General features: G+C 36.8%; 4 protein-coding genes across 7 annotated transcripts; 3 read left to right on the top strand and 1 right to left on the bottom strand.

Annotated features, from left to right (window-relative positions):
* The first annotated feature begins 1143 nt into the window (after positions 1–1143).
* LOC103344644 (mitochondrial Rho GTPase 1-like) lies at positions 1144–7904 on the top strand. Its single transcript, XM_008248254.2, has 15 exons — positions 1144–1317; positions 1689–1911; positions 2049–2181; positions 2463–2612; positions 2936–3112; positions 3257–3508; positions 4054–4122; positions 4208–4263; positions 4694–4775; positions 4998–5209; positions 5315–5384; positions 5765–5877; positions 6351–6501; positions 6639–6825; positions 7331–7904. The coding sequence occupies exons 2-15, from the start codon at positions 1694–1696 to the stop codon at positions 7402–7404; spliced, it is 1944 nt and encodes a 647-aa protein (XP_008246476.1). The 5' UTR covers positions 1144–1317; positions 1689–1693; the 3' UTR covers positions 7405–7904.
* A 515-nt stretch (positions 7905–8419) lies between these two features.
* LOC103344642 (Cyclin family protein) lies at positions 8420–9184 on the bottom strand. The gene is made up of 2 exons (XM_008248253.3): positions 8722–9184; positions 8420–8585 (listed from the first exon to the last, which is right to left on the bottom strand). Exons 1-2 carry the CDS (start codon positions 9099–9101, stop codon positions 8420–8422), a joined length of 546 nt encoding a protein of 181 aa, XP_008246475.2. The 5' UTR covers positions 9102–9184.
* Positions 9185–10230: 1046 nt separating this feature from the next.
* LOC103318579 (putative UDP-glucuronate:xylan alpha-glucuronosyltransferase 5) lies at positions 10231–12120 on the top strand. Its single transcript, XM_008219981.2, is given in 3 exon segments — positions 10231–10972; positions 11193–11678; positions 11681–12120. Coding segments are annotated over 3 exon segments (1668 nt in total).
* A 2594-nt stretch (positions 12121–14714) lies between these two features.
* On the top strand, positions 14715–20227 carry LOC103344641 (mitogen-activated protein kinase kinase kinase ANP1). Of its 4 annotated transcripts, none has more exons than XM_089054021.1 (17): positions 14715–15065; positions 15521–15562; positions 16167–16232; positions 16309–16419; positions 16493–16573; positions 16668–16733; positions 16852–16934; positions 17143–17224; positions 17304–17404; positions 17612–17651; positions 17817–17876; positions 17957–18006; positions 18110–18317; positions 18410–18646; positions 18884–19221; positions 19312–19388; positions 19673–20227. In XM_089054021.1, exons 1-17 carry the CDS (start codon positions 14793–14795, stop codon positions 19774–19776), a joined length of 2019 nt encoding a protein of 672 aa, XP_088910147.1. In that variant the 5' UTR covers positions 14715–14792; the 3' UTR covers positions 19777–20227. The 4 variants fall into 4 exon arrangements, with proteins under 4 accessions (XP_088910147.1, XP_008246474.1, XP_008246473.1 ...); XM_008248252.2 differs by having other exon boundaries at positions 16668–16745; positions 19321–19388; XM_008248251.2 differs by having other exon boundaries at positions 16668–16745.
* The last annotated feature ends 22 nt before the right edge of the window (positions 20228–20249 follow it).

The following is a 20249-nucleotide window of genomic DNA, read 5'->3' as shown; positions in this document are numbered from 1 at the left end:
GGAATAAGCCATGAAAAAAGAAAAGAAAAGAGAAACCCGTGAAAGTTCTTGAGAATCTCTGATACCATGTATAATTAAGATAGTACATAAGTTGGAGTCGTATCATAAAATGTGATAAACTCCCTCAATCCTTAACATAAAATCCTTAATGCAACCAAACACAAAAGATCCTACTGCAACTATACCGATGGGAAGAGACCAGTGGAATGGGTTGCTGTGCTAACATGATCCACATTGGTCGAGAGGCTAATTCGACAATTGGTGTCTTAGAGTATTTCCCACCGAAATGCCAATTCCAACGTGGCAAGTTTTAACCCAAGAAAAAGACATTTTAAGCCTTCCAACCGTGATGCCAAATCCTAGTTGGATTGACATCCTTCACTTTTGCTGTCAAAATTGACACCAAGATGTTGAGATGTCTTTTTATTTTTTATTATTATTTTAATGATGAGCCCACTTTCTTTTCTCCTCTTCCATGTATAGTTCTTAACTCTATTTAATATTTTACTCTTAAATATCGGGGCCACCTGCCTTTAAAAATAATAAAATAAAATGTATATTTGACATCTTGGTTGGATAAAGAGTTGTCAAATTGGTTATCAAATTTAAATTTGATGTTTGGTATTTGACAAAATGCTCTTAGAGTTAAGTTGCAATATTAACTAGTGTAAATTTATTAAACCAAAATTATAGGCATTACTCTTATTTTTCTTGTTGAGCTTTGATTGAATGAAGAATAGTACATTTGTATATCACATCCCTATACTATCTTATGTAATAGAGATGGACAATATCAATTAAAATTATTTAATATTTTCTTTTTTTTATGATTTATTCCAGTATTTGTTTTTCTAATTGTCTTATATTAAAACACTTCATTGATTTAATTGATGTGACATATAATATGGACATACCACATTATGTGATATAAAAATGTATGATAAAAATATGATAAGTATAGCATTACTCTTGAATGAAATAGACATTTAGTGCCCATTCAAACTCCTAGGTAGGCCTCTCGCATAACCCCGACGTGGCAAAAACGCCAAAGAATATACAACTAAGCTTGCCGAATAAGCCACATCGGCCTACGTGTCAGTACGGCTAAGAATAAAATATAGGAATCCGGTAAAAATAAAAAAACACAAACCAAAACGTATTTCTTTCTCTGGAAATTTCCTCACATTTTCTCTCACGAGCAGCCACAGCCACCACAACCGCCACCACTAGACCAGCTAGGGTTTCTGGTGGGTTCTATTGAAGCTTCCTGGACAAAGAAAGAGTTCTCAAGTCTCCATCATATCCCCGGTATTCCAGGTAAATTACCATTCATGCCATCGCTTCCGCCACCGCCCCCACCCTTCTCTCTATGCATTTCCACTCATTCACAACGCTGAGGTTCTTCGAATCTTGTGTACTTTATATTACTTGATTGTTTGAATCTTTACTCCCTTAAAAACTGAATTTATTTACGGTTTTGCCATTGCATCACTCACAAGCTACTAAAAGCTTCATAAGATTTATGCGTGATTGAAATTTTTTGATTCGCGTTTGCCACTAATAATTTTGAATAATTCTGGTTATGCCACTGCGCTTGTTGCAAAGCGTTATGCCCGAATCACATTCTTGTATATTTTAAGTATTGGTAGTTTTATTGAGCAATTAGGGTTTTGGGTTTTTATCTGCAGTTTCAATGGCAAAAGCTGCAGCAGGAACTGATAACCCTGCCACCCCAACCGCTGTCCGGATCGTTGTGGCTGGAGACCGTGGCACTGGGAAATCGAGCTTGATTGTGACTGCTGCAACCGAGAACTTCCCAGCAAATGTGCCTCCGCTGCTGCCCCCAACCAGGCTGCCTGAAGATTTCTACCCTGAACGTGTGCCCATCACCATTATCGACACATCATCTCGGTATGAATTTCATACTTGACATAAGGAAATGCTTGGTTTAGTTGCTGAGAAATGTAGGAAAGGAAAAGAGAATTAGTCACGTTCGTCAGTCACCCTCCTGCTGAGATTGAATTGTTTCACTCTGTTTACTGAATCAGACCGGAGGATAATAGTAAAGTTGCTGAAGAATTGAAGCGAGCTGATGCAATTGTGCTCACGTATGCTTGTGATCAGCCTCAGACTCTTGATCGACTGAGCACCTTCTGGCTTCCAAAACTTCGTCAGCTAGAGGTGTGTGCATGCCTTTTTTTGTTTTTTTTTGTTTCCTTACTACATATGGTGTACTACTTGATAAGTTTAACATCCAATTTTTATAAAGAGAAAACTAGAAGAACAAAACACCTGATGAAAACCTTAATCTCAACAGTATATCATTCGCTGTGAAAATGAAGGCCAATAAATTTATTGTTGAACTGATCTGTTTGAAAAGTGGTTTGATATAGACGTTAAAATAAACAACACCTGTCTTTTAGTATTACTTCTGATGGGGAAATATCAAATTTAATAAGCAGGTGAAGGTACCTGTTATAGTGGTCGGTTGTAGGCTGGATTTGAGAGATGAGAACCAACAGGTGAGCCTGGAACAAGTGATGTCACCAATAATGCAACAGTTTCGGGAGATTGAGACTTGCATTGAGTGTTCAGCGTTTAAACATATTCAGGTATGTAGTAATGGCTCCTCTATTTTCAAGTTCTGCTGCTTCTTAGTATGTCACTGTTTTGTGAAAACATGTACCATATGATGTGTTGCATTTCTTCATACTTTATTATGTGTGTTTGGGTTGGCTCCTAATGATTGGGGACTTGTTTATTGTATTTCACACATTTATATGAACTACTTGTGTGTTACATTCGCTAAAGTTTTATTTAATGGCTACCAAGGATCTAGTTTCAATCGATGGCTTTATGTTGCAAGTATTTTTTGTTATTTTGGCATTGACACTGTAATTCTCTGACTATACTATCGAACGCTTTGTATTTTCAGATTCCTGAGGTCTTTTACTATGCACAAAAAGCTGTTCTTCATCCAACAGGCCCATTATTCGATCAGGAAACACAGACTTTGAAGGACCAATGTGTGCGAGCCTTGAAGCGGATTTTCATTCTTTGTGATCATGACAGGGATGGTGCCCTCAGTGATGCAGAGTTGAATGATTTCCAGGTTATCTTTTTATGTTTTTCAAAGTCCTAGTGTTCTATGTGATCTTTTGATATGATCTTATGGCATATTCTCGAATCTCCTTAGCTCAATTCATGGTAACTTGTTCCTGAGATTCATGAATATTTCAATGCTTATTGTAAACAGGTTAAATGTTTCAATGCTCCATTGCAACCTTCTGAGATAGTGGGTGTTAAGAGGGTTGTGCAAGAAAAGTTACCGGAAGGAGTCAATGAACGTGGGCTTACATTGACAGGATTTCTCTTCCTTCATGCACTATTTATAGAAAAGGGACGTCTAGAGACAACGTGGACTGTCCTCAGGAAGTTTGGATACAATAATGATATAAGACTTGCAGATGAACTAATCCCATCTCCTATGAAACGGACTCCTGATCAGGTAATATTTATTGAGTTTCTGTTTCTATTATGCGCTGACATTGTTGAGATACTTTATTACGTGCTGATGTTTCATGCTGAAGCGAAGTAGAGATCCCTTGATTTTTGAGTAATCATTTTCAAGAATTTAGTACCTTATTTATGTTATTTTGCCATCAGTGCCTGTATTTTGGTTAAAATTGATTATTCAATGAGTGTTAGAGTCCTATTAATTAAGTACCTTATTCTGACCATTTTGAACAAGCCAGAGGCCCAGAGCTACTCTCTGCTGTTATCTAGGTCTGTGCTTGTGTGTTGCCTAATCAGTAATTCTCTTTACATATACATATTCTTTGCTAGAACCATAGAAGCATCAATCCAAACCGGGCCTTCGAGAGACAAGACTGGGCCCTATATATGATGTGTCATAATCATGCCACCTTAATTGCATCATGTTCATGAAATTCTTTTATTAATTATACAATATTCCATTATGTCCTAAAAATTTATTTTACTTTTACATTTTCTGAAGCTGTTTTATGTTTAACTTTGTTGGCATGTGGGCAGAGTGTGGAGATGACAAATGAAGCAATCGACTTTCTAAGGGTAACCTTTGACGTGTTTGACAGTGACGAAGTATGTCTCAGTACTGATCTTTTCAAATGCTACATTCTCTTATCCTAGATATGTTAATCTTGAAGACGTTTGTTCTTTCCACCAGGATGGGGCCCTACGACCACGTGAACTTGATGAACTATTTTCTACTGCTCCAGCAAGGTAATTGTATTTCTTGAGAATCATTTTTTAAATTTCAATTTGTTTTAGTTGGTTGCAACTTGTTTCTTTTCCATATGAGGTCCTGTTTGCAGTTGTGTTTTCACTTCATTTTTGCTCATCTGTTATTATGATGTAATGTAAGAGTGTTAAATCTCAAGAAATTTATGATCAACTTGATGTGTCAATCTTTGTTGGTGAGTAGAATCTTGATATTATAATTTGTACACATGGCCTAGCTGTTGTAACTTATAATTCATGACTTTCTACCTAAATGTTGGTTTTCAGTTAAAATTTTGGTCTGTTGAAGCTTCATAGTTCATAATGTTTTCAAAGTTCTTAATATTGATAAATTCTTTACTCAGTCTAGTTCACTACAACCCTAGCTATGAATATCTTGGCATGTTTTAAGTTTTGCCCTTTGATGTTGCAGTCCGTTTAGTGAATTGCCATATACGGATGCTGCAGAGAGAAATGCATTTGGAGGGTTATCACTTGATGGATTTTTGTCACAGGTATGTATGCATATTTCTGTGTCTCTCTCTGGTGGGGGAAGGGATATTATGCTCTTTGTTCTTGTTACTATCCAAGTCTTGAATTATACATGGATTTATAATTGCATTAACATTCGTAGTCATGTTTGTACTTTATCACATGTAACATGCATTTACAAACAATTGTTATTTTTTCTCTTTAGCATGTACCCACATATTTATGAGTAATATGCATAATTTCAGTGGGCCCTCATGACACTCCTAAACCCAGCTTCTACGATGGAGAATCTGATATACATTGGTTATCCTGGTGATGTTTCATCCACAATCCGTGTGACTAGGAAGAGGCGTTTAGACCGCAAGAAGCAGCAATCGGAAAGAAATGTTTTCCAATGCTTCGTTTTTGGTCCAAAGAAGGCTGGGAAGTCTGCACTATTGGATTCATTTCTTGGAAGGTCTATCTTATGGATTATCATCTAGATTTATTCTCCTTTGAATTTAGTTTTTATTTATTTATATTACATTACTTAACATTTTTTTTATGATAACTGGAAATGCAGGCCATTTTCTGATAATTATAATCCAAACACTGAGGAGCGTTATGCAGTTAATGTTGTTGATCAACCTGGGGTAAGTTGTACTACATGAAACACCTTGTGTCTTGACAATTAGATGGAATATGCTCTCTCTCTCTCTCTCTCTGTGTATTCCTCAGAGCCCGAAACTTATCGTGGGGAAACAAGAAAGCAGCAATGTAAAAGCCCCCTTTTAGAAAATTAATTGAGTGTATCAAGTTTTACCTCTAACATGAACTAGGTTATTAATGTATTAGCTCATCGCTGAACATTGTTGAGTGTATGCTTAATTGCTTACAGTTATTCTGAGCTTTTATTTATAAATAATTTTCGTATGTGTACAACTATAGTTTGATTGGCAATCTACATTTTTTGTGAGGTCTATTATTAGTCCTTTTAATGGGTTGTCTAATTTTTTAAATATGTTTTTCACAGGGAATCAAGAAAACCCTAGTGTTGAGAGAGATTCCAGAAGATGGAGTTAGCAAATTGCTGTCAAGTAAAGAGGCTCTGGCTGCTTGTGACATAGCTGTGTTTGTTCACGACAGGTAAGCAGAAGCCTAAAATGGTTGTGTAATTTCCTATTCTGTTTTTTCATCTTTTGGTATTATTTTGCTAGTTATTTCTCCTATTTCAGTCTTAAGTTTATGTTTCCAGATGTAAAACATTTATTATACTTTGATATATCTTTTCCTATTTTGTATTTAAAAGTGGGGCCCTCATCTAATGTAAATGGTAAACTTCCGTTGTTTAGAAAACTGGCAAATTTATAGATAAGCAGAATATCTTTGTTTCGGCTGTCTAGAACTAGATGGCAAAAAAACGAAAACGGTCATTGTTGAGGATGGCTTGTGTATGTGATTACTGCACACATGTATTCTGTATGTACCCTACTCTTTAGGTTGTTGGCTAAGAGCATTACTTTAACATGTGTATATTCTTTCCTTACTGTTGAAAATTCATTTTATTTACTGTTGAATTACCTATAAATTCTAATAGTTGGTGCCTTCTTCTTTGCTAGTTCTGATGAGTTGTCCTGGACGAGAGCAACTCAGTTGCTGGTAGAAGTTGCTAGTCATGGTGAGGATACTGGCTTTGAGGTTCCTTGCCTCATTGTTGCAGCTAAAGATGATATGGATTCATTCCCATCGGCCATTCAACATTCTACGAGGGTATTTTGATGTTTTTTTTCATTGACTATATTTTCTTTGCATATACTTTTCTATGTAAATTGGAATTGTAATATTAGATATCAATATATTCTCTTATGTAAAACAAGAATGAACACATCTTTAATATGCTCGTGCAGGTTAGCCAAGATATGGGAACAGAGGCTCCTATACCTATCAGCACAAAGTTGGGTGATTTGAATAATTTATTTCGTAAAATTGTAAGTGCTGCAGAGCACCCTCATTTGAGCATTCCTGAAACTGAGGCTGGGAGGAGCCGCAAGCAATACCACCGGCTCATAAACCGCTCACTTATGGTTGTTTCTGGTATGACGACCTTTTGCATTTCGATTGTTCATTTACATGGTTCTTGTCATTTTTTATATCTACTAATGACATGTGGGCCTCATGGCACATCCTTGCCCTTAAGAAGAGGGGTATAGGGTGACTACTGGGGTTCAATACCTGGTGGATGCATGTGTAATGTGTCTTTTGAGAAGAAAGGAATTGTTAGAACTGCTAGGGTAATTTAAATTTTCTGGGTTTTGAAATAATCTGCTCACTTTTAGGAGAAGTTTATATTAAAAAGGCACGCATTTGAATGGATTTTCCGTTAATAAACAGTGGTCAAAGTTCAAATTTGTTGGTCATGAGTATTCCCTTCTGGATGGGGTTTCTAATGAATTTGGTTCAGCAATTTTCGATGATTATCTGTGTTTGGTTAAATGTTTGCTTTGTTGTGACCAAGCTTTATCTGTCAATTTGTTTGCACCAAGCTTAGTGGTTATAATTTAGGTTGTGGACTTTATGGAATTTGTGTTGCTCTTCTCAGTGGGAGCTGCAGTGGCCATTGTTGGACTGGCAGCTTACCGTGTCTATGCTGCAAGGAAGAATGCCTCCGGTTAGAGGATAAAGGATGAAGTTTCATGTGCATCAACTGACTTATTACTTGAGGCCGACTTTCTGCAAACTTGATGGCTTCACGAAGCGGTCATCTTCAGTTCCCCATTTTGTTGGGTGGATTTGCAGAGAGATTGCAAGTATCTGTTTAATTATTACACCCTTGAAACCTTTCAACTCTTGCCGTCTCGGCAGGGTTGTATCAAGTGCGCTAAATGTTTCCTTTCCATCAGGTTCCCATTGTGCCTATGGCTAAAGCTCTTTGAAACAGATGATATACAACTTACAAGGGTAAATTCGTTTTTTGCGTTTGTCATTTCCATAAGCGTCCAATAATATGTTAATAGAGATAAATTCAGTTTTAATATCATCAAAAATGGAAACGCTACATGCCAGGAAGATTTCTTTGGAGGGCCATTAATTAAGGCCGTAGAGGATTGGTTTTACTTTTAATTTTGATAAGGTGGTGTCCATAATTAAGTATTTGCATATGTTGCCCCCCTTTATTTGTTTGTTTGGTTGAATGTTTCCCCTTTTATTAATAGTTATCATCTTCATAAGATGCCAAAATTAATTACTTGAGGAAAGGTGCTGGGTCCGGTCCATCTGTGTAGTGGTGTGTATGAGTTTTGTATATTATTGTCTCTCAACAAGAAATATCCTAAAAAAAAAGAAAAAAAAGATAGCAAATCGTGCATTTTATTGTATATATTCAGGAAAAACCCACAAGTCTACACAGATTGGGTACAAATTGTTCGATAAAATTGGCATAGTAATACTTAAAAGAAGTTGTGTTAACATAGTATTGTAAAATTTAAGGACTAGTTTAAAACCAAGGTTCCCTAATGTATTTTACATTTTTTCTATTTGAATTTGAATCAAATTAGGTGTCTGAACACCATACACAAAGGCGTTTTGTTTTGTCAGTCTCCACGGATGCTGGACACCCTCATTAAGCGACTAATTTGTTTCTCTCCAACACCTTCATCCTCAAGCTGCCGACAGTATTCTCCAAACGTGTCTATCGTAATTTGTTTCTCTCCACATTCATCCTCAAGGAGTTTCTCCAAACGTGTCTATCGTTACAGAGTTTAAAATCCAGACTCAACAAGAATTCAATCTCTAATTTGTTCAACTCTGATAAGCTCACACCTCCAATTTTGGCATAGTAGGCGTTACTATAACATCTGCAGTCACAGGAAAAGTAACTCAACAGTCATGAACATCACCAATAGATTACACTTGGTGCCCCGGTAACAGCTAAAACACAAACCAAATGATCACAAAAAGTAACCGTTTTAAACATGAAAAGTAGGCACTTACTCATCATCCATAAATTTTGCAGCGACCACAATGCTGGTGATCAAAAGGCGGTGAATGTTGAGAGAAGTAAGACAAATCCCTCTGCGTTGAAGGAACCTTTCGATGTATATGTATGCAACAACAAAGCAAGAAGGGCTGCAGCTTGAGTACTTGAAAATGCGCTCGATATACCGTCTAATGCTCAAGGCGGGAACTTCTGATGCATGGAACATTGTAATCACATCTTTCATCTTTGATCCCCTAATTAATTTCTCATTCTTTCGAATGGATCTCTCTAAAACCGAAGAAACAACCGATAAAACTCGCGGCGTTCTTGTTGCAGATTCTTCCAATATTCCCACAGCGATGAACACCATGCCATCAAGTGCCACTGTTCCCATGTTTAATTAAAGAGACAATTTTGATGTTATGTTAGCTCGGAAAGATGCATATATGTATACACATATTGTGGCTCAATTCTTGGCTACTTTACTTATTCTTTTCTTTTCTTTAACTCCACTTAGAGATATACATGATAATAGTATAAACTACGGCATAAATTAAGGCATATATTCAATAGCAAAGAAAGAAGGATGTAACAATACAAAGGATAAAGTGTAAGGGCACCACTTTGGGTTCCAAAATTATGAAAACCTGAATATTCTTTTTTGATAAGAAGGGGATACAATTTCAAGGGATATTTATTGCTGAAATGGAATATGTTATACTCAAGGAATTGTTTTTACTATTTGATTTATAATGAAATAAAAGGCAAAGTATCCCACCATTTATTTGTTAATTGGTATGAAATTTAATTCTTGTTATAATAAGCTGGATGCCTGTTTTGGCCAAACATGCCAGATATGTCTCTTAGCATGTTGAACTGTTTACCTGATTAAGGTAATAGTTTAATTACCCGCTCTCAATCAGGTAACATTTTCTTTTGGATTTTCACATCTCATTTTTCCAGTATGGGTTATTTTTGAATCCGCAAGGTAAAAATATTCTACCTTCATCTTCACTTTGAGAAGTTCTACTTAACTCATAATAAATATAGCTCATACTTAACTTGTACATATACGATTCATTTTTTCATTCCTGATTGTAAGTAAACGCGTGAAAGTCAAGAATGAAAGTAATTTTGTTTCTTTTCCCATACCCATTATTGATACGTAAGTACATATCCTTAATTCCAATGTACCAAACTGAGATGGGTTGTATGTATTTTGAAAGATGGAAGGTATATTTTTTTAATGGAATAAAATCCTTATATCCACACTCATATAAGGTAATATATATATGGAATAAATTGCATATATATATATATATATATATATATATATATATATGCAGATACTTCTTCGTGGAACGTACAACCATGCAGACCTTCCTATTAAAACCGTTTCCACATATAGCAAATTATGCTCCTCATTTTTTCGGTAGAAAAATATATGCTCCTTCAAGGCTCTCTCTTACACTCTCATACAAGGCCACTAGAAGGCTGCTTTTGCTTCACCCAATTATGTGAAAATGGCTTCCAAGTTCTCCTTCTCCTTCTCTTCCAAACACTTCATTCTCTGTCTATTTATTCTCTATCTGTGCCTCTTAATCCTAATTTTATCATCATTTATACCCGCGAAGCCCAGAAACCTTGTTATTACCAGTCGACACCAACAGGTTTTTAAGAATGAAATCAAGAATGTGGATTGGTTCATTGCCATTTCCAAACTATTCAAAATCAAGGGCAGGAAAATTAAGGTTGGTTTGGTCAATGTAGATGATTATATTCATAGTCAACTTCATGGACTAGAAGATCATGTTGAGACAGTCTTAGTAGGGTTTGAGCGTGTGTCCAAGGACAAAAAATGGGGGGACTATTTTCCAGAATGGATCGATGAAGACAAGAAATGGGACTCCCCGAAGTGTCCCAAAATCCCAATCCCCAAATTGGAGGGGTATAAGGACATCGATGTGGTGCTTGCCAAAGTTCCGTGTGACAAGGAAGGGATTAGGGATGTGTTTAGGTTACAAGTTAATTTGGTGGTGGCTAATCTAGTGGTGGGGGAAGGGTGGATGAAGCCTGATGCTCATCGAACGGTGTATGTTGTGTTTATCGGGTCATGTGGGCCCATGGTGGAGATTTTCAGATGTGATGATCTTTTGATGCACCGAGGGGACTATTGGGTTTATATGCCTGATATTGGGAGATTGAAACAGAAGGTGCTTATGCCTGTTGGTTCTTGCCAACTTGCTCCTGGTTATGCAGAAACAGGTACTAATTAGTTAACTAATAAGAATTCATTCATGCCGTTCTAAACCATATTTTTAGTCAACATTTGGTTGGTTATAGTTGGTCAAATATACGGTATCACATAGTGTCAATGTAAATATATATAGACATAGTTGCACATACATGAGCCAATTTGAAATATATATAATTCACATAATGTTACAAATTATCTGGGTTTGTAAATATTTTGAATATGTTGCAGGTACAGAAATCTGGAAAAAGTTCATGTATAACTCAAGCTCATGGACCCCATACATCAAGCGGAGGCTTGCGTATGTAACAATCCTGCACTCTTCAGAAGCTTATGTCTGTGGAGCAATAGCTCTAGCCCAAAGCATCAGACAAACCAACTCCACCAAAGACCTGGTCCTCCTTGCTGATCACTCCATCACTCCCCCCTCCATCCAAGGCCTAACCGCAGCAGGGTGGAAGATCAAGCAAATCGAAAGAATCCGAAGCGCATTTGCCCGCAAAGGGTCATACAACGAGTGGAACTACAGCAAACTCCGCCTGTGGCAGCTCACAGAGTATGACAAAGTCATTTTCATTGATGCCGATCTTTTGGTCCTAAAAAACATAGACAGGTTCTTTATGTACCCACAATTGTCAGCTGTGTCAAATAACAAGATGTTGTTCAACTCTGGCTTGATGGTTGTGGAGCCATCGAATTGCATGTTCGAATACCTAATGCGAAAACGTTCAAGATCAAACCATACAATGGCGGTGATCAGGGCTTTTTGAACGAGATTTTTACATGGTGGCATAGGTTGCCTTGGAGGCTAAATGCCCTGAAAATGTTTAACAGACCAAGTAAGGAAGGAAACAATGAGATGGCCAAGGATCTTTACGCAATACATTACTTGGGGAAGAAGCCATGGACTTGTTACAGAGATTATGACTGTAATTGGGAAGCGAATGGACGAAGTGTTTTTGCAAGTGACTCGACTCACAGGAGGTGGTGGAAAGTGTATGATAAAATGCCAGAGGAGCTGAAATCTTATTGTGGGTTGACAAATAAGATGGATGCAGAGTTGAAGGAGAGGAGAGATAGAGCATCTAAGGCTAATTTGTCTGATGGGCATTGGAAAATTGAGGTGAAGGACCCTAGACAATATCACTTGAATATATAGAGCTACATAGCTTTGATGTAGTTTAACATAGCATTTACTCTTGCACCAGAGGTTCTATGTTTGATTTTCCTCCTCTCTGAAGATTCCTTGTATCAAAAAATAGCCACTCCTTTTTCTTTTTGGGTACTTTATGTAATTGTGAAATTTGGGTTTTTCTTATGAATGGGTATGTAACTATACCATTTGATTTCTATAAATTTATAAAATAAATAAATAAAAAAAAAACTCTACTATTGCCATTGGTCCTATTTTTGAGTTTACTTAATATACTACTTTCCTGTTTTACCCTTTTGTTTTGAGTGTTTTGGGAGGTTTTTTTTTTGTGAGGTTTTAAGGTAGGGCTTGTTTTAAGAAAATCCATGATAGTTTTGTAAATTATAGGGAGTTGGAAGCCTCTATTTTATGTTGTAAATGAGCTTTATGTGTGTTTCTAAAGTTTATTTTATATAAAGTTTTTTATTTATAATTTGGCCCATTATATTGGTCATAATAGTGAAACTCTATTTTCATAATTTGTTGGGTCGATTAAAGTATTGGGTTAATTGGGTTCCTAAAGAAGAAGATTATGATGGAGTTGAATGTTTGACTCAAGGCGGCCTCATTTATTACAATAAGCCCAGCCCAACTTGGAAATGGGTTGAACATATATGGGCCTAGGTGTCCCTTCTCCATGTAGGACCATTTCTGTAATTTCAATCAATCAATGATTAGCTAAGTAGCACTCACAAATATTTAAATATATATATATATATATATACAGTTTCCTTCTATTGAGGGATCCTCAAATAATTTTATTTGAGGACGCCTTTTAAGGGACCCTACAAATTTTTTCCCAATGATCCGAACCATCTATTTTTAAGTTCTTCATTCATAGATCATCCTTACAAAAAATTAGACAAATCGGAAACCGTTTCGACATCCAATTGTGTCTTACAAAATCAATGAACACGATACTTCAAGAAAATGCTAAAATTTCTATAACTCAAATGAGTTGTCAAATGATATCGGATTCAAGTAATTTTTTGTAGAGAATGATCTTTGAATGAGTATGTATAAAATAGACGGTTTGGATTAGTGAAATACAATCCGGAATGAGGCCTACAAGAGGTGTCCCTCAAATAAGCTTATTTGAGGGATCCCTCAATGGAAGCTCTCTGTATATATATATATATATATATATTATAAATCTTGTATTCTATGTTATGAGAAATACAAAAAGATAAGGGTTATTCGCAGTAATGGTCCCTCAACTATACCCGTATTTATATTTAGGTCACTGAACTCAATTATTAATTGTAGACGTCACACAATTAGGTGTTGTGTTGCACCATTAGTCATTCCGTCAAATTCTATTAAATTTTCTGTCAAAGGTGAGGAGAAATTCAGAAATTCATCCACAACCCTCCATTGCCGTAACCCAATCTTTGTTGACACCAAAAAATTCAATTAAAAAGATGCCGCACAGCAACAAGAATATTTTCAAATATTCATAATAAATACCTTCAAACCAGAAAACAAATTCAAGATCTCTCATTTTACCTTCAGACCAACCCTTCTCCTAAATCACATCGATCTTCTATAATCTTCGAACCCAATTCAAATACACCAATTTAAAATCCGACCCTTTTGCAAAAGCCACTAAATCTGACTCATGGGTGCTAAATTTTGTAGACTTTTGAAACAAAAATGAAAAAGGATAAGTGCTGAAATGATGAATCTTTGGACCTCCCCGAGGAAGCAAACAAGAATGGAAGGTTGGACCATAGGTTCGGCACAAGAGGAATCTTTCTTAGACTCGGTTCGCCGTCAGTTTGCAAACCATTGAGAGGTTGAGAGGGAAGAGGGGTTGGTGGGTTTTGAAGTTTTGTGCAGCAGATATGTAGGAATTTTTATTATTTGATATTAAATTCGAATTTCCGAATTTACAAATTTACAAATTTTGAAGTTGTGGAGGAAAGAGAGGGTTGTGGATGAATTTCCTAATTTACCATTACTTTTGACAGAAAATTTAACATAACTTGATGGAAGGACTAGTGGTGTAACAAAACACATATTTGAGTGACCTCTGCAATTAATAATTGAGTTCAGTGATCCAAATGTAACTACGAGTATAATTGAGGAACTATTGCTACAAATAACCCAAAAGATAAATAAAAATTAATCGACCATGATGACATGCTCCCATATAGAAAGCAAACCGACCCGGCCATTGCTTACCTAGTAACTTTTCCGGGGCTTGAATAACTTTTGAGGTTTACTTTTATTTATTTTTATGATTTTTTTTACAACGAGCGATGTCAAAAGAGGGATGTTTTAAAAAACCAATATTAAAAGAGGGAAATTCGAACACATAATAAAATACTTAACTACATAGTAAAAATTCAACAAGAAAAAATAATCTGTAGTGTAAGGTATAATTTTCTCACTTGTTCTATAGGCCAGGCCACTAGCCAAGCACTATTACTTTTATCTTATTTTAGTTTTTAAAATATACTCCTCCGCCTTTTTCCCTCCTCTCTCTCTCTCTCTCTCTCTCTCTCCCACAAGTTTTCTCACTCCCTTTTACCGACCAAATGAAATCCCAATAGCAGAACGCGACGCTCTCACACACTCTCTCTCAACTCTCTCTCTCTCTCTCTCTCACACACACACACACACACACACACAGACAAATGCAAGACATATTCGGATCAGTTCGTCGATCACTGGTGTTCCGTACAGCATCAGACACCGAAGAGTCCCCAGTAACCCTAGTGGACAAGATCAATTCCTGCATTCGAAAATCCAGAGTCTTCTCAAAACCCTCGCCGCCATTGCCTTCAATGCCCAAAGACAATGCCCCTCCGATCCGATGGCGCAAGGGCGAGTTGATCGGTTGCGGTGCCTTTGGCCGTGTCTACATGGGGATGAATCTTGGTTCTGGAGAACTTCTTGCTGTTAAACAGGTCCATATTATCTATTGGTTTTCTGCTGTTTTAGGCCTTATTTTTGGGTTTTGGAGTTTTCTTTTGTTCTTTACGGCTGGTCATTCCTTCTGGATTTTGTTTAAGTTTGGTCTTTGAGTGTCAATTTGACTTATTTGGCTTGTTATTTTATTTTTTCTGGGTTTCAATTTCATTTGTTTTTATGTTGATTATATGGATTTGATCTGGAGCTGGTGCTGGAGCCGTTTCTTGTTAGCTCTCAAAATTTGGGTTTTCCTCCAATTTTAGTTTTGGAGTTGATTTTGTTAATTCTCGCAGGTTTTGGTTAAATTTTTGTTCTGAGTTTGATTTTTGAATCATGCTGGAGTATCAACTCTATCTGGATTTTCCTTGATTTCACTTTACGATTTCCATAGCTAGTTCAGTCTGGGATTTGGTTCAGAATATAATTTTGATGTGTGCTGGTTCTTTCACAGGTTCTTATTGCAGCAAATAGTGCTTCAAAGGAGAAAACACAGGTTTGAATTGAATTCTTGTTTTACTATACAGCTAAGTTTTTAAAGTGATATATGCCGTTGCATGTGATGATTGTGATGCTGAGAATCAGCACTGACTCTTCACCACCTCTCCCTTTGTTTAATGCACATCACAAAATTGGATAGGTCGTATTGTCAAATATGCTAGAACTTTTGAGAAGGTTTGCAGACAGTTTCCAGAACCATTGTTTCCATAAAAGGAAGCTTAGCTCCATTCTTGTGCATGCCCATGATGTGGTGAATCTCGGATGCCATTAATTTGTGAGAGAACGTAAGTGTTACTCTAAGTCGATGAGTGTGCATAGGAAGTGATTGTGAGTGGATAGCTGCCCTCTATGTTAGGTGTTTGGGCTTGTGTATGAGTGAATGAGGTGCAAGAGGTGTATGAGTGCTTATTGTGTATGACTAATGTAATGTATTCTGATCTATATATAAATTTTTGTACACTTAATTTTTAATCTCCAATATTTCTTATTATTTAGACATCTAAAACATTTTCTGAAGATTTTGCCAAGTATGACAATTGATATCATATCTTTTTAGTTGCTATTAATTCGCCCATTAATGATTTTAATGCTATAAGTAGGCTCACATGAAGGAGCTTGAGGAAGAAGTGAAGCTTCTAAAAAATCTGTCCCATCCAAACATTGTGGTAAGTTGTCTTTCGTCGATATAAACTCTTGGAGTCTATTGATTTTCTGACCTTGTACTTTGTTTTGGTTTCTTAGAGATATTTAGGTACAGTGAGGGAGGAGGAAACCTTGAATATTCTGTTGGAATTTGTCCCTGGTGGGTCCATATCATCGCTTCTGGGGAAATTTGGATCTTTCCCTGAGGCTGTAAGTCCTTGACGACTAACTTTGCATTTTGTAGGTCTTTTGAATGCTAAACTTATACAATCTGTTTGAGCAGGTAATAAGAACATACACCAAGCAGTTGTTACTGGGACTAGAATATTTGCACAAAAATGGAATCATGCATAGGGACATTAAGGTACTCCTCACCTGCGGCATGTATAAAATTGTCAATCACCTTTCCTGATGTTTTCTTTGTAAACGGTTAATATGTATCTCATATTAACTTTCAGGGAGCAAATATCCTTGTTGATAATAAAGGATGCATTAAACTTGCAGATTTTGGGGCATCCAAACAGGTCGTTGAGCTGGTACAGACATTTATTTCCTTCATTTCTATTTAGACGTGCAGTATCTATTATGCATGGTTACTTCTATAATGCATGGCCTATCTAATTGAGCAATGCGTTGTTGTAGGCAACTATTTCTGGTGCTAAGTCTATGAAGGGTACACCATACTGGATGGCTCCTGAAGTTATTCTTCAGACTGGTCATAGCTTGTAAGCACAATATTAGCATCTATTTGATTTCAGGCATGCTATTCGATCATGACATGTCATTTCTGTATTATCTTGGGTTAGAGTATTGATTCACTTCAGGAGGTGTATTGCTGGTAGTTCTTCCTAGACAATGATTGCAATTTTGCATTATCTATTCCATATTTCTTGGATAAGTAAAGAATGCTGATATATGAGAATAACTCTGCAGCTCTGCTGATATATGGAGTGTTGGATGTACTGTGATTGAGATGGCAACAGGAAAGCCTCCTTGGAGCCAACAGTACCAAGAGGTAATTAATCTGCTAATTCTTTAAGTCTTATAATAAAGTTTTCCCTCCTGCTTGTTGCACTAACGGCATGTTTTTCTAGGTTGCTGCTCTCTTCCATATAGGGACAACAAAGTCTCATCCACCAATCCCTGAGCATCTTTCCTTTGAGGCGAAAGATTTTTTGCTAAAATGCCTGCAAAAGTATGCTAATGTTGTCTTCTTTACATTATTTCTATTTGGATTCAAACTCTCCTAGATATGTGTTGCATTTATCTGTTCCATTAAACTATAAATATGATTCTTGTGGAGCAATCAATAACATTCATGTTTTAGGTAGAGAGACAGAGGAATGGCTCAATTTATGTATTTATTTTCTTTGAATTTATGTTTATTTTGGTCTTGTGGCAGGGAACCAAATTTGAGGCCAGTGGCGTCTGAGTTGCTTCAGGTAATTTAAATCTCATTAATGTTTTCTTTACACAACGGAGTTTCTTTATATCTTGTAAATCGTTTGCTTCCAGTGTAATTTTTTTTTGTGTTTTCTGTTGGCGAAGCCCAAGTCAACCCTTATCTTATCAAGTTCTTACACTTCTACTCTTACAACTACCTGCAGCATCCATTTGTAACTGGGCAACATATGGAACCTCATCCTGTTTTTCGTAATTCCGTCATGGTAATGAATGAGGTTGTACAATATTGCGGTTGTTTTTCACCATTAAATATTTTGAGTGACGCTTAATTTGCTATCATCAGGCAGAATCTGAAGTCCCATCTCCATCATATTCTACAAACCTACACATCTTGTAAGTAGTACAATTATGCTTCTTTGGAACTTGTAAAATCAGAGAATGTGTGCTATAATTTTTTTACAGGCTTTTGACATGGTAGCATCAATTTTGTTGCCAGCGAGATGTCAACCTGCCCTGATTCAGATGATATGTGTAATTTGGGTAGTTTGCAACACTCAACCATACATCCTAACAAGTTGTTGGGAAGTAGAAATGTTTGGGGAGGAAACAGCAGTGATGATGATATGTGTCAGATTGATGACAAATACGGTACTATGGTGGGCGAAGCAAAGCTCGGTTCTTCTTTGATGCCCGACAACCTTAAGGTAATTGAATTTGTGCCCTCAAGATTTGGATAAGTTTTAAGCAGTCAAGAAATTCAGAAACTAACTGTTTGCATGCTATTCTGTTATGTTAGAGCTTTAACCCAATGTGCGAGCCCACTGATGAGTTGGGGTGCAAATTTGGTGGAAGTTCAGAAACAGAACAAAATGGAATGAATCTGGATACAAATCACCAAATGGATTTTCCTGCCAGCCGCTCTGGAACTATTGGAGAGGGAGAAAAAGACTTTTCATTTCCTTGCGGAACATCACTTGCAGAGGAGGATGATGAACTTACTGAATTAAAAATTACGGCTTTTTTGGATGAGAAGGTACTGTTTTGGTTGGAGTTAGAATTATTTGTCTTCTATGTTACGGGACATGGGTATGGATGGGTATGTGTCTTGGAGGAAGAGTTAAATAACCAAACACTTAGCCATGCCATGCATGCTGACATTATTATGGAAAGCTGAAATTAAAGGTTTATGAAACTATCTTGCAGTCATGTTTTTTTAGATTTCGGTTTGGACTTGATTAATTCTGAACTATGCCATTGATCAAAATCTCAGGCTCTAGAACTGAAAAGACTGCAAACACCATTATATGAAGAGTTCTACAACAGCCTGAATGTAGTGTGCTCTCCAAATTTTTTGGATAACTCGCCTGATGAAACCACCTCAAGGTACTTGAAATTACCTCCCAAAAGCAGATCGCCTAGTCGGGGTCCAATTGGTACCCCATCTGCAGTAGCTGATGCTCTTAGTTCTGGAAGCCCTGGGAGTAATGGCAGGTGTGTATCAAATATTGGCAATGGAAATGATCAAACTGCACAGGACATGCCATCACCTCCACTCAGTAATTTGAAAGGTCTTGTAGTTGATGGACAGCAAGAGCCAGGTAGTCCAAGGTTAGTTCATGCATTCTGGTTCATGTAATTCGATCTTTTTTTCTTTTTCTTTGCTCTCCACTCTTTTGAGTAACATCTGATATATGATAGTACTCGCAGTATGAGCTTCTCTGAGAGAGAGAGGAAGTGGAAAGAAGAGCTTGATCAAGAGCTCGAGAGAAAGCGAGGTAGATGTTTCTTTTCCTCTTCTGGTTTCAAATTCCAACTATATATATTATTTGATTGGTATAAATAGTGTGGAACTTGTAGGATTCTGCTTGGATTTTGATGTGCCCACAAAGATTATATCTAGATAAATGTAACATAACATGTCTGAAGTTTAGTATTAAATAATCTAGGGAAAATGCATAAAGTGTACAAAAAATATAAAAATACAAACCATCTTATATGTAGTTTGGTGACTGTCACTTAAGTCAAATGGTGGTGTTATCAGTTTTCTTTGCTTTTGCAGAGATGATGCGGCAAGCAGGTGTAGGAGGGAAATCATCATCTCCAAAGGATCGAGCTTTAAATAGGCAGAGAGAGCGAACTAGGTTTGCATCTCCAGGCAAATGAAGTATGTGAGCTGGTCCTTAAGATGGTAGTTGTATCTTTCCTTGGGGAATTCATCCTTTGGAGTTGGAGTTTTGGAGACAAATATACCTGGTGCTCCAGTTTACCAGCTCCATCCTCTCCATGCGGGAAACAGCAGTGCTGCTGCATCCGGTTCAATTCCTCATTGTGCAACCTATAATGATGCCCTTGTATGTTCTATCAAAGGCCAAGCTAGTGATTGCAAGCAGGGCTGCATAAAGCAATGATCTCAAGTTGTTGGATATAAATATATAGATTCTTTTTGGGGGTTGGGGGGGAATCATACAGTGCATATAAATTGTATTATTGATGTAGTAATCTGGATCTATGGCACAGGCTAGATAGATAGTATACAAGAACTTGATGCCACTGTTTTTGTGTGTGTTTTTTGTTCTTGTGATTAATGGATTACAAAATCGTTTCCTGTGTGTAATTTCTGGTGTTGTGCATACAGC

This window comes from Prunus mume, linkage group LG1, assembly GCF_029339155.1.
Source record: "Prunus mume cultivar Tortuosa linkage group LG1, ASM2933915v1, whole genome shotgun sequence".
NCBI lineage: Eukaryota > Viridiplantae > Streptophyta > Magnoliopsida > Rosales > Rosaceae > Prunus > Prunus mume.
Note: the sequence above shows the minus strand (reverse complement) of the source record. Positions and strands in the feature narration are given on the sequence as shown.

Excerpts from the sequence above, each read along its gene's own strand:
- LOC103344644 (XM_008248254.2), top strand. The coding sequence starts at position 1,694 with ATGGCAAAAGCTGCAGCAGGAACTGATAACCCTGCCACCCCAACCGCT. Across the intron at positions 4,123-4,207 it reads ACGTGTTTGACAGTGACGAA|GATGGGGCCCTACGACCACG; the intron begins GTATGTCTCAGT and ends TCTTTCCACCAG. Across the intron at positions 6,826-7,330 it reads CTCACTTATGGTTGTTTCTG|TGGGAGCTGCAGTGGCCATT; the intron begins GTATGACGACCT and ends TGCTCTTCTCAG.
- LOC103344642 (XM_008248253.3), bottom strand. The coding sequence starts at position 9,101 with ATGGGAACAGTGGCACTTGATGGCATGGTGTTCATCGCTGTGGGAATA. Across the intron at positions 8,586-8,721 it reads GCAAAATTTATGGATGATGA|ATGTTATAGTAACGCCTACT; the intron begins GTAAGTGCCTAC and ends CTGTGACTGCAG.
- LOC103344641 (XM_008248251.2), top strand. The coding sequence starts at position 14,793 with ATGCAAGACATATTCGGATCAGTTCGTCGATCACTGGTGTTCCGTACA. Across the intron at positions 18,647-18,883 it reads CGGCTTTTTTGGATGAGAAG|GCTCTAGAACTGAAAAGACT; the intron begins GTACTGTTTTGG and ends TCAAAATCTCAG. Across the intron at positions 19,389-19,672 it reads AGAGCTCGAGAGAAAGCGAG|AGATGATGCGGCAAGCAGGT; the intron begins GTAGATGTTTCT and ends TTGCTTTTGCAG.